The sequence below is a fragment of the Oncorhynchus keta genome, chromosome 34 (genome assembly GCF_023373465.1).
Source record: "Oncorhynchus keta strain PuntledgeMale-10-30-2019 chromosome 34, Oket_V2, whole genome shotgun sequence".
Classification (NCBI taxonomy): Eukaryota; Metazoa; Chordata; class Actinopteri; order Salmoniformes; family Salmonidae; genus Oncorhynchus; species Oncorhynchus keta.
The window spans coordinates 29,893,306-29,909,160 of record NC_068454.1 but is presented as its reverse complement, the minus strand read 5'-3'; the positions used below and the strand labels follow the sequence as shown (position 1 = coordinate 29,909,160).

Sequence of the window (15,855 nt, the reverse complement as noted above, 5' to 3'; positions counted from 1 at the left end):
ACTCTCTCTCTCTCTCTGCTCATCCCTCTGCTGCTACGTGTACAGTCTTAACAGCAGCAGTCAATGCACTGTGACTCTCTCTTTCTCTGCTCATCCCTCTGCTGCTACGTGTACAGTCTTAACAGCAGCAGTCAATGCACTGTGACTCTCTCTCTGCTCATCCCTCTGCTGCTACGTGTACAGTCTTAACAGCAGTCAATGCACTGTGACTCTCTCTCTCTCTGCTCATCCCTCTGCTGCTACGTGTACAGTCTTAACAGCAGCAGTCAATGCACTGTGACTCTCTCTTTCTCTGCTCATCCCTCTGCTGCTACGTGTACAGTCTTAACAGCAGCAGTCAATGCACTGTGACTCTCTCTCTGCTCATCCCTCTGCTGCTACGTGTACAGTCTTAACAGCAGCAGTCAATGCACTGTGACTCTCTCTCTGCTCATCCCTCTCATGCTACGTGTACAGTCTTAACAGCAGCAGTCAATGCACTGTGACTCTCTCTCTGCTCATCCCTCTGCTGCTACGTGTACAGTCTTAACAGCAGCAGTCAATGCACTGTGACACTCTCTTTCTCTGCTCATCCCTCTGCTGCTACGTGTACAGTCTTAGCAGCAGTCAATGCACTGTGACTCTCTCTCTCTCTGCTCATCCCTCTGCTGCTACGTGTACAGTCTTAGCAGCAGTCAATGCACTGTGACTCTCTCTCTCTCTGCTCATCCCTCTGCTGCTACGTGTACAGTCTTAACAGCAGCAGTCAATGCACTGTGACTCTCTCTCTCTCTGCTCATCCCTCTGCTGCTACGTGTACAGTCTTAACAGCAGCAGTCAATGCACTGTGACTCTCTCTTTCTCTGCTCATCCCTCTGCTGCTACGTGTACAGTCTTAACAGCAGCAGTCAATGCACTGTGACTCTCTCTCTGCTCATCCCTCTGCTGCTACGTGTACAGTCTTAACAGCAGCAGTCAATGCACTGTGACTCTCTCTCTGCTCATCCCTCTCATGCTACGTGTACAGTCTTAACAGCAGCAGTCAATGCACTGTGACACTCTCTTTCTCTGCTCATCCCTCTGCTGCTACGTGTACAGTCTTAGCAGCAGTCAATGCACTGTGACACTCTCTCTCTCTGCTCATCCCTCTGCTGCTACGTGTACAGTCTTAACAGCAGCAGTCAATGCACTGTGACTCTCTCTCTGCTCATCCCTCTGCTGCTACGTGTACAGTCTTAACAGCAGCAGTCAATGCACTGTGACACTCTCTTTCTCTGCTCATCCCTCTGCTGCTACGTGTACAGTCTTAGCAGCAGTCAATGCACTGTGACTCTCTCTCTCTCTGCTCATCCCTCTGCTGCTACGTGTACAGTCTTAGCAGCAGTCAATGCACTGTGACTCTCTCTCTCTCTGCTCATCCCTCTGCTGCTACGTGTACAGTCTTAACAGCAGCAGTCAATGCACTGTGACTCTCTCTCTCTCTGCTCATCCCTCTGCTGCTACGTGTACAGTCTTAACAGCAGCAGTCAATGCACTGTGACTCTCTCTTTCTCTGCTCATCCCTCTGCTGCTACGTGTACAGTCTTAACAGCAGCAGTCAATGCACTGTGACTCTCTCTCTGCTCATCCCTCTGCTGCTACGTGTACAGTCTTAACAGCAGCAGTCAATGCACTGTGACTCTCTCTCTGCTCATCCCTCTCATGCTACGTGTACAGTCTTAACAGCAGCAGTCAATGCACTGTGACTCTCTCTCTTTCTCTGCTCATCCCTCTGCTGCTACGTGTACAGTCTTAACAGCAGCAGTCAATGCACTGTGACTCTCTCTCTCTCTGCTCATCCCTCTGCTGCTACGTGTACAGTCTTAACAGCAGCAGTCAATGCACTGTGACTCTCTCTCTTTCTCTGCTCATCCCTCTGCTGCTACGTGTACAGTCTTAACAGCAGCAGTCAATGCACTGTGACTCTCTCTCTTTCTCTGCTCATCCCTCTGCTGCTACGTGTACAGTCTTAACAGCAGCAGTCAATGCACTGTGACTCTCTCTCTTTCTCTGCTCATCCCTCTGCTGCTACGTGTACAGTCTTAGCAGCAGTCAATGCACTGTGACTCTCTCTCTCTCTGCTCATCCCTCTGCTGCTACGTGTACAGTCTTAACAGCAGCAGTCAATGCACTGTGACTCTCTCTCTCTCTCTGCTCATCCCTCTGCTGCTACGTGTACAGTCTTAACAGCAGCAGTCAATGCACTGTGACTCTCTCTCTCTCTCTGCTCATCCCTCTGCTGCTACGTGTACAGTCTTAACAGCAGCAGCCAATGCACTGTGACTCTCTCTCTCTCTGCTCATCCCTCTGCTGCTACGTGTACAGTCTTAACAACAGCAGTCAATGCACTGTGACTCTCTCTCTCTCTGCTCATCCCTCTGCTGCTACGTGTACAGTCTTAACAGCAGCAGTCAATGCACTGTGACTCTCTCTCTCTCTCTGCTCATCCCTCTGCTGCCTGCTCAGAGGAAATGGCTTCTGATACATAACACACGGCCTCATTGCCTTCGTATCATCACCTCTCTGCCATCAGAAATAAATGAAGCTCTGAGTCTTTAATTCAGTTGCACTTGAACTATTGGAGCCCTAAGACAGTCACATTAACTAACTGTTGAATGTCATTAGCTGAACTCTGCTCTGCTGCCAGTACAGTCATGTTTATGCTTCCTACAGGGAGATAACAGGAAATGAATGCCTTTGACAGTAGGGGGGTGCATGAGACAAATTATAACATATATATATCCGGCCGCAGGCTAACACATGAGATGAACATAGAAGGGTATTATACAAAGAACGCTGGGACTATAATTTCACTGCGTTATGTTGCTGAAGCTATGGCTGTGCCAGTCAGACCCCTAGGTGAAAAGTTGATGCACTGACCCATCTTACTGCCCTTGCTACAACCATAGGAGTACCAGTGACATAATATCCATGATCTATCACTGTCTGTCTTGCCATAGACCTGGGGGATATCTCAAAGTTCTATCAGTGTTCGGTTAACTGACGTTGCCCTTCAGCCTGCTGTATGGCCTTCCTCACTGACAGATAGATGGCTGCTGTCTTTCATCTCAACCTTTTTGATTGACTTGTCATTAGAACTATGCTCCTCTGTAGACGGACAGACGGACAGACTGAGAGAGAGCAAGGGAGAGAAAGCAAGATGAAGAGAACAAGGGAGAGAGTGAAGCAGAGAAACTGGCAACTGTGAAGTTTGACTTCTGTGTGTTTAGTTATAATGAGGTCATATAGCCCAGGCCATTGAAATGGCTGCAGTGTGTCTCACAGTACAAATGTGTCTCTGTGCTGTGATAACATTTCCCCCCCAAACTGGCCATTGTTTGTTTTCTGGCCAATGGTATTTTAGAGCCCCCCCCCCCTTTTCAGATCTGCCCTTTTAGTGTCACATTAATCATAGCAGAGTCTGAACCCAAGCTTTTAGTGTACTGCCCGGTCTGAACTAGGCCTGGCCTTATCTTTTTTTGTTGAATGTTTTTTGCTAATGTCATGGTTCAGAATAAATTCTATGTTGTCTGGACTTGAAGAGATAACTAAGCATTTCCCCTAACCCTGACTGTTAGGATGCTCTGTAGCCCCAGTCAGTCTGTCTTTTATGTCCAGCTGTTACATTGGAAATTCATCTTCTGCTCCCCTCAAATCCCTATTACAACACTAAAACACACATATTTGAGAGGAGCACAGTTAAGCTAGTTTTGCCCTGCTTAAGGGTACAACGGTAGAATTGATAGGTGACCTCATGACAGTAGTACACAACCTGCTAATAACATTTTATTTGTCACATGCTTCGTAACCAACCGGTGTAGACTAACAGTGAAATCCTTTCTTACGGCCCTTCCCCATAATGCAGAGAGAGATAATAGAAATATAATAACCTGAGGAATAAATAACTTCTATATACACAGGGTACCTGTACCGAGTCTATGTGCTGGGATATACAGGTCATTGAGGTAGATATGTACATATAGGTGGGGTTAAAGTGACTAGGCAACAGGATAGATAATAAACATTAACAGCAGTCTATGTGCTGGGATATACAGGTCATTGAGGTAGATATGTACATATAGGTAGGGTTAAAGTGACTAGGCAACAGGATAGATGATAAACATTAACAGCAGTGTATGTGATGAGTCTAAAGAGTTGGTGCAAAAAAAAAAAAAAAAAAGAAGTGCCATGTATGTAAAATGTGTGTAGAAATACATTACTTTTTTTTAGCTCCGTGTCTTAGAAAAACAACAACACTACCATTAAGTTTGGGGTCACTTAGAAATGTCCTTGTTTTTGAAAGAAAATCACATTTTTTGTCCATTTTTAAAAAAAACATCAAATTGATCAGAAATACTGTGTAGACATGGTTAATGTTGTAAACTACTATTGTATCTGGAAATGGCACATTTTTTTAATGGAATATCTACATAAGTGTACAGAGGCCCATTATCACCAAACATCACTTCACTCCTGTATTCCAATGCCACGTTGTTTTAGCTAATCCAAGTTTATAATTTTAAAAGGCTAATTGATCATTAGAAAACCCTGCACAGCTGGAACTGTTGTTCTGATTAACTAACCAATAAAACTGACCTTTAGACTAGTTGAGTATCTGGAGCATGAGCATTTGTGGGTTCAATTACAGGCTCAAAATGGACAAAAACAAAGAACTTTCTTCTGAAACTCGTCAGTATATTCTTGTTCTGAGAAATTAAGTTTTTTCCATGCAAGATATTGCCAAGAAACTGAAGATCTCGTACAATGCTGTGTACTATATTCCTTTCACAGAACAGCGCAAACTGGCCCTAACCAGAAAATAAAGAGGAGGCCCCGGTGCACAACTGAACAAGAGGACAAGTACATTAGTGTTTAGTTTGAGAAACAGACGTCTCACAAGTCCTCAACTGGCAGCTTCATTAAATAGTACCCGCAGAACACCAGTCTCAAGGTCAACAGTGAATAGGCGACTCTGGGATGCTGGCTTTCTAGGTAGAGTTGCAAAGAAACAGCCATATCTCAGACTGGCCAATAAAAATAAAATATTAAGATGGGCAAATAACACAGACACGGACAGAGGAACTCTGCCTAGAAGACGAGCATCACTAAGTCACCACTTCACTGTTGACATTGAGACTGGTTTTTTGCGGGTACTATTTAATGAAGCTGCCAGTTGAGGACTTGTGAGATGTCTGTTTACTCATTCAAGGGGTTTTTCTTTATTTTACTATTTTCTACATTGTAGAGTTATGAAATAACACACATGGAATCATGTAGTAACCAAAAAAAGTGTGAAATCAAAATATATTTGAAATACTTAAAAGTAGCCACCCTTTGTCTTGATGACAGCTTTGCCCACTCTTGACATTCTCTCAACCAGCTTCATGGTAGTCCACTGGAATGCATTTCAATTAACAGGTGTGCATAGTTAAAAGTTAATTTGTGGAATTAATTTCCTTAATGCGTTTGAGCCAGTCAGTTGTGTTGTGACAAGATAGGGGTGGTATACAGATGATAGCCCTATTTGGTAAAAGCCCAAGTCCATATTATGGCAAGAACAGCTCAAATAAGCAAAGAGAAAAGACAGTCCATCATTACTTTAAGGCATGAAGGTCGGTCAGTCCGGAAAATTTTGAGTTACCTCTTCTGCAGAGGATAAGTTAATTAGTATAACTTCCCCTCAGATTGCAGCCCAAATAAATACTTCACAGAGTTCAAGTAACAGACACATATCAACATCAACTGTTCAGAGGAGACTGCTGTTGGGGCGGTATGCGAATGGGGGAGGGTCCAGAGTGTCTGGGATGATAGTGTTGATGTGAGCCATGACCAGCCTTTCAAGGCATTTCATGGCTACAGATGTGAGTGCAACGGGGCCGTAACATGTCATTTAGACATGTTACCTTGGCGTTCTTGTGCACAAGGACTATGGTGGTCTGCTTGAACTATGTAGGTATTACATACTGGGTCAGGGAGAGGTTGAAAATGTCAGAGGCCTTTACTTGCGTTTCTTAAGCAGAGGAGATGTACTTTACGATGAGAGCCAGCACTCTGTTGACTTTAACACAGTCTCGTCTACAGCACTAAACATTTACCCTTTACTTGGCCACACTTTAGGATGAATACTTTGCCTCTGCTATTTTTCAGCGGTTGCTCATTCCTGTCTGCTCACCCTGGCAACCATGTAGGCAATCGCCAATCATGGCCCTTAAGTAGGAGAGACCCCACTGGGATGGCAGCTCCTTGAGGACAGAATTAGTCTACCTTCCGGAGGACAGCATTTTTACTTTGTTGGCAGTCTAACACCCAGCTAGGCTAAAATTAATGAGTAGGTAAGAGCCTAAGAGTAGCGAGGGATGGGGGAGAGTGTTTTGGCTGACTAGTCCCTGTTTGCTCTTTGTAGTCGTCAACATTTTGAGATATCACTGTAATGACATTGCTATAGGTGCTGAACCATTAGCCTCTAGCCCTCATACTTCTCTAAACTGCTGGCTAGAGTGGCAGGTTCGCATACTGACAGACCAACCTGTGGGAATGAGTTGGTGAAATCAGAATGACACTTTCCCGTAGACTTGGTCCCAGATCTGAACTCCTATGGTCATTGCCATTCCAAGACAGCACAATCAAATCTGGGACCAGGCCAACCCCCCTCAGAGCACCTTGAGCCTGACACAGTCAGAACAGAACAGGAGAATCTGGCCTGGGTGGAGCTAAATAAAATATATTGTGTCAGGGTGTCTTTAGTCTCTCCCGCAGTTTAGGACAGACAGAAGAAGCATCTCATGAGTTTAAAAAATCCGCCCAATATGAATCTGTGGCCCAGGGACTACCAGTGCTGCCTGCACTGCAGTTAGGATGCTGGGTGGGGAGTGAAATTAGAATTCTCATCTGCTTCTGCAATCGCTGGAGCCTGCAGCTAGTGGACACATAATCTAGTGTGCTGTTCTCTGTGCTTATGACAGTCACCCTCAGTGAGTTCTTATGACAGTTTTTGTCATGCTGGCCTTACAGTAATCATAACATGAGAATGGCCCACCATTAACTCATTAGTCCTCTCAGAGAATGTCATAATAACCAGGGCAACCACTTCCCCCTCTCTCTACCTTCATCATCCTATCTTTGTTTCTCCATTCTCTCTCTTCTCTCTGTTTCCTCCATCTCCTCTCTATCTTTAGAACTCTGTTCGGAACAGTACATTGTCAACCAAGTTTCAGTAACATTCCTGAAGTCTGAGAACTGTGAGCTATTTTGGTCTGTCTGAACTGTCTCGCCTGGCTTATTTTCTCTTCCATGTAGTTGTCTGGCTCTAGCTAGCAGTTTCCTGCACAATATTGTTTTATAGCTAGATTCCAGCAGCAGTCAGAATGGGGTCAGTGCTGTTTGGTGGATGTTTAACAGTGGAAGAGTAAGGATGCATCCTAAATGACACCCTATCCCCTATTACGCGGCTCCCAAGTGGTGCAGCGGTCGAAGGCACTGCATCTCAGTGCAAGAGGCATCACTACAGTACCTGGTTCGAATCCAGGGTGCATCACATCCGGCCGTGATTGGGAGTCCCAGAGGGTGGCGCACAATTGGCCCAGCGTTGTCTGGGTTTGGCCGGGGTGGGCCATCACTGTAAATAAGAATTTGTTCATAACTGACTTGCCTAGTTATATAAAGGTTAAAAAAAATAAAACATGTAAATATATTGCAATACTTTTTATTTCTTTTTATTTAACATTTATTTAACTACATCGGAAATAGGGTGCCATTTGGAACCCAGTCAGAGACTGTTGCAGTGCGGCGGACACTTGAACCGTTGAACTTCCTGAAGGATACAGACCACAGTCAGACAACTTCCTATGAAGATAGATCGGGCCGAACAATGATGTGAATGCGGGGGTAGATAATGCAGTGTTTCACCTCAACCAGCAGAGGGAGCCAGAGAGGACAACCTCTCTCCATGACATTATCACCTTTTATACTTCCTCTATCATCAATGACACTTATGAACTTACCTGTCTGCTACACCACTCTCTTCCTTTGAGAGTTCAGCACAGGAAATATGTAATACTCTGCACATTTATACAGTAGCCCACATACAGGGCACACAGTAGCCTACATACAGGACTGTCCAGCTTACAGTAATCATATCACTGGACAGAGCAGGCATGATCTCATCGAGCCATGTGGATCACTAACACGACCCCTGCTCTGCCACAGGCACCAAGCACACAGCTAACAACCAGGCTACTGCCCCCAGAGTTGGCAGATGCGTGTGTGTGTGTGTGTGTGTGTTCCCGTAGGGCATGTGTGTCAGTCGCGTGTCTCTGCAGGCTTTGTTAATTGGTCCCTATGTGTGTATAAATCAGCTTGACATTTGTGTCAGCGTTTGATCAAGTGCTGCTCTGATCAATAAACTAAATGCATCATCGTGTTTTGCTCTTTCACTAAAGGTTTTTCGGTTAATTGCCTTGCTGTTTAGAGCTGGTATTTATCCCATAAGTCTTGTGCTCAAATTCTGTGAAATTCATCATGGATCTTGTCTCAAGTAATGTTTCTATTTCAGCTCTCTAAAAACCTCTGCAGATAATTTAACGATCAGTAAAAAAACGGATGGAAGATGCTCACTCAATGACATTACTGCTAGCAAAGGATTGATCCATCCCACATGCGGCAGTCCCCTCCCTGTCTCTGGTATCGTCATGTTACTGGCCTCAGTGGAAAGCAAATGGAAAGTGCGCCGTCAATAAGATAGACGTTGTTGGACGAAGCTGACATTAGGATTGAGCCTTTTCACATTCTGCAGTCTCCTCCTGATGTCTTTGGTACAATAATGCTAATCTCAGTCCTCACGGTATTGACTATTTTCTCATAACGATAATGCTGGCCCCCACACTCAACACATAATTCACTAGAGAGGAGGGGGTTAATAACTAGTGTATCCTCACTGTCCAAGTGATAAAGCACTGCGGCGGGTATGTATACATGAGAGAGACGTTTTCTACCACCAGTATGTTCTTCATGTTCACCACCTTTCTCCAGATAAACGAAAAGTGGATGGATACAGTGAGACTCAAGGGACAAACTATGTATCATTTCATCCATGATGAATTTTGTCATGTTGGAACCAAAGCTTCTTATCTCTGGGTGGGTGAGATGGTGACAGTGTGATTACTGCGTTTCACAGCATGCTAACCAGGTTTCAGGGGACAATAAAGCCAACATAATGTTGAGCTCTCATAGTGTTATGGTGCGGCGCCAAACAATTAATTTACATGTCATTCCTATGCATTTATGCAGTGTAAATAACAGCGGTGGGACTATAAACAGTGTTTGTCCAGGACCAATGACCACCAGGCTAGGTTTCTTTGGTTTTTCCTCACCCAACGCCCTGTATAAACAATGATTGGTCTGAGATGACATCACAGGTGCTGGCCCCTCCCCCCCTCTCTGTGGTCGAGAGTCAGTGTCCCTATGGACATGTCACACCATGCTGGCACTGCAGGAGCTGCCAGTATCCTCCTGCTGCACACACACACACACACACACACACACACACACACACACACACACTGCTGTTTTTGACAGCTAACCCTTGGCCAGAAGGGCTTAAACTGGTCTAGCACCGTGTCATCAGAGCTGCACGCGTCATGCAGACACACACACACTGTTGATGCAGAAGCCTGGTTGGGGAAATCTTTAGTGATTGTGCCATAAATCATGCTGCTGAGGAAGCTGGTGTGTAAGAAGATCTGTGCCTGTAAGAACCTGCTGCTATTATCTCTTCCTGTGGTGTTTCTCTCTCTCTCTCCACCATTCCTCTCACACTATCTACCGACATTTCTACAAATGTTTTCCTCCTCTTTCCCCCAATTGATCTGCCTTTCTCAAATGTCTGTCTGTCTCTGTCTCTGATAGATGTATCAGTTTCATGGTAATTCCAGGTTAGCAGTCTAATGGAGGGTTGTGAGAGGAGGATGAGGGGGACATGGAGGGAAATCGGAGTGGTGAACGGGGCGTTTCTATCTGTGCCTGTTGCTTTGTTTATGGAGCTATTTGTCTTTTAGTGTGAGTGTTGTCTTGTTTTGCTATATTTCAGAATGATCACTACTATTGTGATCTGTACAGACTAGCCTATATTAGTTCAGACTGATGGCCTATTGTATGTTTGGTTTGTTCCTAAAAATGGTTTATTATTGTCAATTGTGGGCATTTGTTTTACGTGCTGAGACATATAGCTTTGAGATAATTTTCTGTAATGAAAAGCGCTACACTTGTTAAATGATTATTATTATATTGATGCCTGCTCTAAAATAATGCTGGCTTGGTCGAGGCATATCTCCCGGATCATATTTTCCCTGTATTCATAATCCCTTGTGTAAACTGGAAAACTGGAGAGGTGACAGAACGGCTTGTATTTGTGTAACAGTGACAATCCAGATGACATGGGCTAGCTACACTCACTCAGCACTGCAGATGACATGGGCTAGCTACACTCACTCAGCACTGCAGATGACATGGGCTAGCTACACTCACTCAGCACTGCAGATGACATGGGCTAGCTACACTCACTCAGCACTGCAGATGACATGGGCTAGCTACACTCACTCAGCACTGCAGATGACATGGGCTAGCTACACTCACTCAGCACTGCAGATGACATGGGCTAGCTACACTCACTCAGCACTGCAGATGACATGGGCTAGCTACACTCACTCAGCACTGCAGATGACATGGGCTAGCTACACTCACTCAGCACTGCAGATGACATGGGCTAGCTACACTCAGCACTGCAGATGACATGGGCTAGCTACACTCACTCAGCACTGCAGATGACATGGGCTAGCTACACTCACTCAGCACTGCAGATGACATGGGCTAGCTACACTCACTCAGCACTGCAGATGACATGGGCTAGCTACACTCACTCAGCACTGCAGATGACATGGGCTTGCTACACTCACTCAGCACTGCAGATGACATGGGCTAGCTACACTCACTCAGCACTGCAGATGACATGGGCTAGCTACACTCACTCAGCACTGCAGATGACATGGGCTAGCTACACTCAGCACTGCAGATGACATGGGCTAGTTACACGCAGCACTGCAGATGACATGGGCTAGCTACACTCACTCAGCACTGCAGATGACATGGGCTTGCTACACTCACTCAGCACTGCAGATGACATGGGCTAGCTACACTCAGCACTGCAGATGACATGGGCTAGTTACACGCAGCACTGCAGATGACATGGGCTAGCTACACTCAGCACTGCAGATGACATGGGCTAGTTACACTCAGCACTGCAGATGACATGGGCTAGCTACACTCAGCACTGCAGATGGCTGGGTTCAGGCACGCACACTCTCGGCCCAAAGAACAGGGTCGTCTTCAGTCGGGTAGCAAAATGATGGGAACTTTCAATAAATTCCCTGGTTTTCCAGAAATCCTAGTCTTCCGTAGGCACAAAACATTAAACTGTCAGAAAACCGAGTGAAACTGGGACGTACTGGGGTAGCTGTCCAATAGAAAATGCTTGTTTTCGGTTCTCTGTGGTGTGTCCTAATGAACATGGTCACAAATGCAGAGAATATGACATCAAAATGGATGAACACCACTTCTTCTCACTCTCCCCTGGCAGATAAGAACTTTGATGATGAGGACTCTGTGGACGGGGGCCGGTCCTCCTCCTCTGCATCGTCCTCCAAGGCGCCCCCCAGTGGTAGGAGGGCTGTAGCTGTGGCTTCTGTCCGCAGGCCCAGCTCTGCCACCGGACCCGGCAAGATCTCTGCTAAAGATGCTGCTGCAGGTGCTGTTGATGAGGAGGACTTCATCAAGGCTTTTGAAGAGGTTCCTACTATCCAGGTAACCTGCACAGATAGGCGCGACGTGTGTGTGTGTGTGTGTGTGTGTGGGTTTACAGTTTGAATTGCCGTCAACCCCAGTCTGACTCCTGCCCTTGTCTTTCTGTACATCTCCAGATCCACTCCAACAGAGATATGGAGGACAATCTCTCCAAGGTTCGGGAGGTTCTATCTGACGACAAAAACGACTGGGAGCACAGAGTCGTCGCCGTAAGGACCACACACACAAATGATCCGTCTCTAAATGAACCTTTCAGCACCTCGTACTGTAAATTCTTGCAGTAAGACACGATGTTTGTAGCGTATTATAGTTCTTTGTGTTTCCTTTTTCTAGCTGAAGAAGGTGCGTTCTCTGCTCGTGGCTGGAGCCCTGGACTATGATAGTTTCCCTCAGCAGCTCCGTCTGCTGGAGGCCCCTCTCAAGCTGTCAGCTAAAGACCTGAGGTCCCAGGTGGTACGAGAGGCCTGCATCACACTGGGGTAAGGACCTGCAGACAAAACCGCTTTCAACCTCAGTCTTCCACACCAAGTAGAGTTAACTACACTGTCTGTTCCACATCTGTTCCAAGAGGTGCTATCTCAGACTCGGGTTGAGTAAAGGTTGACCAGAGAGATGATTTAGAGGTGTAGCAGCTCAGTGAAATGCCTCAGTGAAGGGGTTACATTAACATGAGGAAAGTGACCTGGTCTCGCCTGGTCTGTCAGTCCATCAACCCGGATACTCTTTATATGTGGATCTCTCCGCTCTATCGCTCATCATCACTACCACATTAGGAGCACATCACTGACTGACAGTTAACCACTCTTAGTCTGGACAACGTAAAAGTACGGGTACACTAGTCTAGAGCCTCAAATCAAATGTATCTGTGGAGATTTGATAACTGATTGATTATTGGTTTGATGTCTTGAATCTCTCCCATCTCCTCTTCAGATACCTGTCCACGTTGCTGGGAAACAAGTTTGACCACTGTGCAGAGACCCTGATGCCCACACTGCTCAACCTGGTGCCCAACAGTGCCAAGGTGATGGCCACGTCTGGCATGGCAGCCATACGTCTCATCCTCAGGGTGAGTACTGTACACACACATATGCAACGGCAATCATATATGTCAGTGACCGACGGTGGATGAGTGTGATTCATGCATTTTCTACTGTAAAATAAATCATTTCCTGATGTATTTATTATTCAGTTGGAATGATGTCTAGTTGCAAAATGTTGTTAAGACACTGGGAGGTGTGAAATAAGCTGTATTGGATGATGTCTGGGACCTCCTCTTCTCTTCCAGCACACACACTACTCACGTCTCATCCCCATCATCACTAGTAACTGCACGTCCAAATCAGTGGCCGTCCGAAGGTAACGACTCAAGGACTTTCTGTGTGATATTACTTTATGTGAAAATCTTCTAGCTTTTCCTGAGGTTTCCCTTATAATGTGTTAACTCTCATCATGTCTTCTCTCTGCAGGCGCAGTTATGAGTTCTTAGAGCTGTTATTACTGGAGTGGCAGACACACACACTGGAGAGGTAAACACACACACTGGAGTGGCAGACACACACACTGGAGTGGCAGACACACACACTGGAGTGGCAGACACACACACTGGAGTGGCAGACACACACACTGGAGTGGCAGACACACACACTGGAGAGGTAAACACACACACTGGAGTGGCAGACACACACACTGGAGTGGCAGACACACACACTGGAGTGGCAGACACACACACTGGAGTGGCAGACACACACACTGGAGTGGCAGACACACACACTGGAGTGGCAGACACACACACTGGAGTGGCAGACACACACACTGGAGTGGCAGACACACACACTGGAGTGGCAGACACACACACTGGAGTGGCAGACACACACACTGGAGTGGCAGACACACACACTGGAGTGGCAGACACACACTGGAGAGGTAAACACACACACTGGAGTGGCAGACACACACACTGGAGTGGCAGACACACACACTGGAGTGGCAGACACACACACTGGAGTGGCAGACACACACACTGGAGTGGCAAACACACACACTGGAGTCGCAGACACACACTGGAGTCGCAGACACACACACTGGAGTCGCAGACACACACACTGGAGTCGCAGACACACACACTGGAGTCGCAGACACACACACTGGAGAGGCAGACACACACACTGGAGAGGTAAACACACACACTGGAGAGGTAAACACACACACTGGAGAGGTAAACACACACACTGGAGAGGTAAACACACACACTGGAGAGTAGACACACACACACTGGAGTGGCAGACACACACACTGGAGTGGCAGACACACACACTGGAGTGGCAGACACACACACTGGAGTGGCAGACACACACACTGGAGTGGCAGACACACACACTGGAGAGGCAGACACACACACTGGAGAGGTAAACACACACACTGGAGTGGCAAACACACACTGGAGAGGCAGACACACACACTGGAGTGGCAGACACACACACTGGAGTGGCAGACACACACACTGGAGTGGCAGACACACACACTGGAGTGGCAGACACACACACTGGAGTGGCAGACACACACACTGGAGTGGCAGACACACACACTGGAGAGGTAAACACACACACTGGAGAGGTAAACACACACACTGGAGAGGTAAACACACACCGTGGAGTGGCAGACACACACCGTGGAGTGGCAGACACACACCGTGGAGTGGCAGACACACACACTGGAGTGGCAGACACACACACTGGAGTGGCAGACACACACACACTGGAGTGGCAGACACACACACTGGAGTGGCAGACACACACACTGGAGTGGCAGACACACACACTGGAGTGGCAGACACACACACTGGAGTGGCAGACACACACACTGGAGTGGCAGACACACACACTGGAGTGGCAGACACACACACTGGAGTGGCAGACACACACACTGGAGAGGTAAACACACACACTGGAGAGGTAGACACACACACTGGAGAGGTAGACACACACACTGGAGTGGCAGACACACACACTGGAGTGGCAGACACACACTGGAGTGGCAGACACACACACTGGAGTGGCAGACACACACACTGGAGTGGCAGACACACACACTGGAGTGGCAGACACACACACTGGAGTGGCAGACACACACTGGAGTGGTAGACACACACACTGGAGTGGTAGACACACACACTGGAGTGGCAGACACACACACTGGAGAGGTAAACACACACACTGGAGAGGTAAACGCACACACTGGAGTGGCAGACGCACACCTGGAGTGGCAGACGCACACACTGGAGTGGCAGACGCACACACTGGAGTGGCAGACGCACACACTGGAGTGGCAGACGCACACACTGGAGTCGCAGACGCACACACTGGAGTCGCAGACGCACACACTGGAGTCGCAGACGCACACACTGGAGTCGCAGACACACACACTGGAGTCGCAGACACACACACTGGAGTCGCAGACACACACACTGGAGTCGCAGACACACACACTGGAGTGGCAGACACACACACTGGAGTGGCAGACACACACACTGGAGTGGCAGACACACACACTGGAGTGGCAGACACACACTGGAGTGGCAGACACACACACTGGAGTGGCAGACACACACACTGGAGAGGCAGACACACACACTGGAGAGGTAAACACACACACTGGAGTGGCAGACACACACACTGGAGTGGCAGACACACACTGGAGTGGCAGACACACACACTGGAGTGGCAGACACACACACTGGAGAGGTAAACACACACACTGGAGTGGCAGACACACACACTGGAGAGGTAAACACACACCCTTTCAGCATTCACCTTGCATGCTAATACTATTTATCCAGGATATAAACACTAACAACAGACTGTAGCATGCTTGTCTGCTGTTCTGCTCAGGATCCAACCGGTATTTGTGTTTGTGTACAGATGTAGGATCTTAATTTGATCTTCCTGTTGCAGGAGAACTGCAATGCAGGATATTTAAAACATGTAA

At 47.1% G+C, this 15,855-nt stretch overlaps 1 protein-coding gene across 21 annotated transcripts in view; it reads left to right on the top strand.

Moving 5' to 3' along the window:
* clasp1a (cytoplasmic linker associated protein 1a) overlaps positions 1–15,855 on the top strand; it is a 101,389-nt gene that overhangs the window by 52,003 nt on the left and 33,531 nt on the right. For all 21 annotated transcript variants that reach the window (XM_052493584.1, XM_052493582.1, XM_052493583.1 and 18 more), the window contains 6 exons: positions 11,648–11,871; positions 11,988–12,080; positions 12,205–12,350; positions 12,802–12,937; positions 13,157–13,227; positions 13,338–13,397. In XM_052493584.1, the coding sequence (XP_052349544.1) occupies positions 11,648–11,871; positions 11,988–12,080; positions 12,205–12,350; positions 12,802–12,937; positions 13,157–13,227; positions 13,338–13,397 (730 nt within the window). The remainder of the gene's footprint in view (positions 1–11,647; positions 11,872–11,987; positions 12,081–12,204; positions 12,351–12,801; positions 12,938–13,156; positions 13,228–13,337; positions 13,398–15,855) is intronic.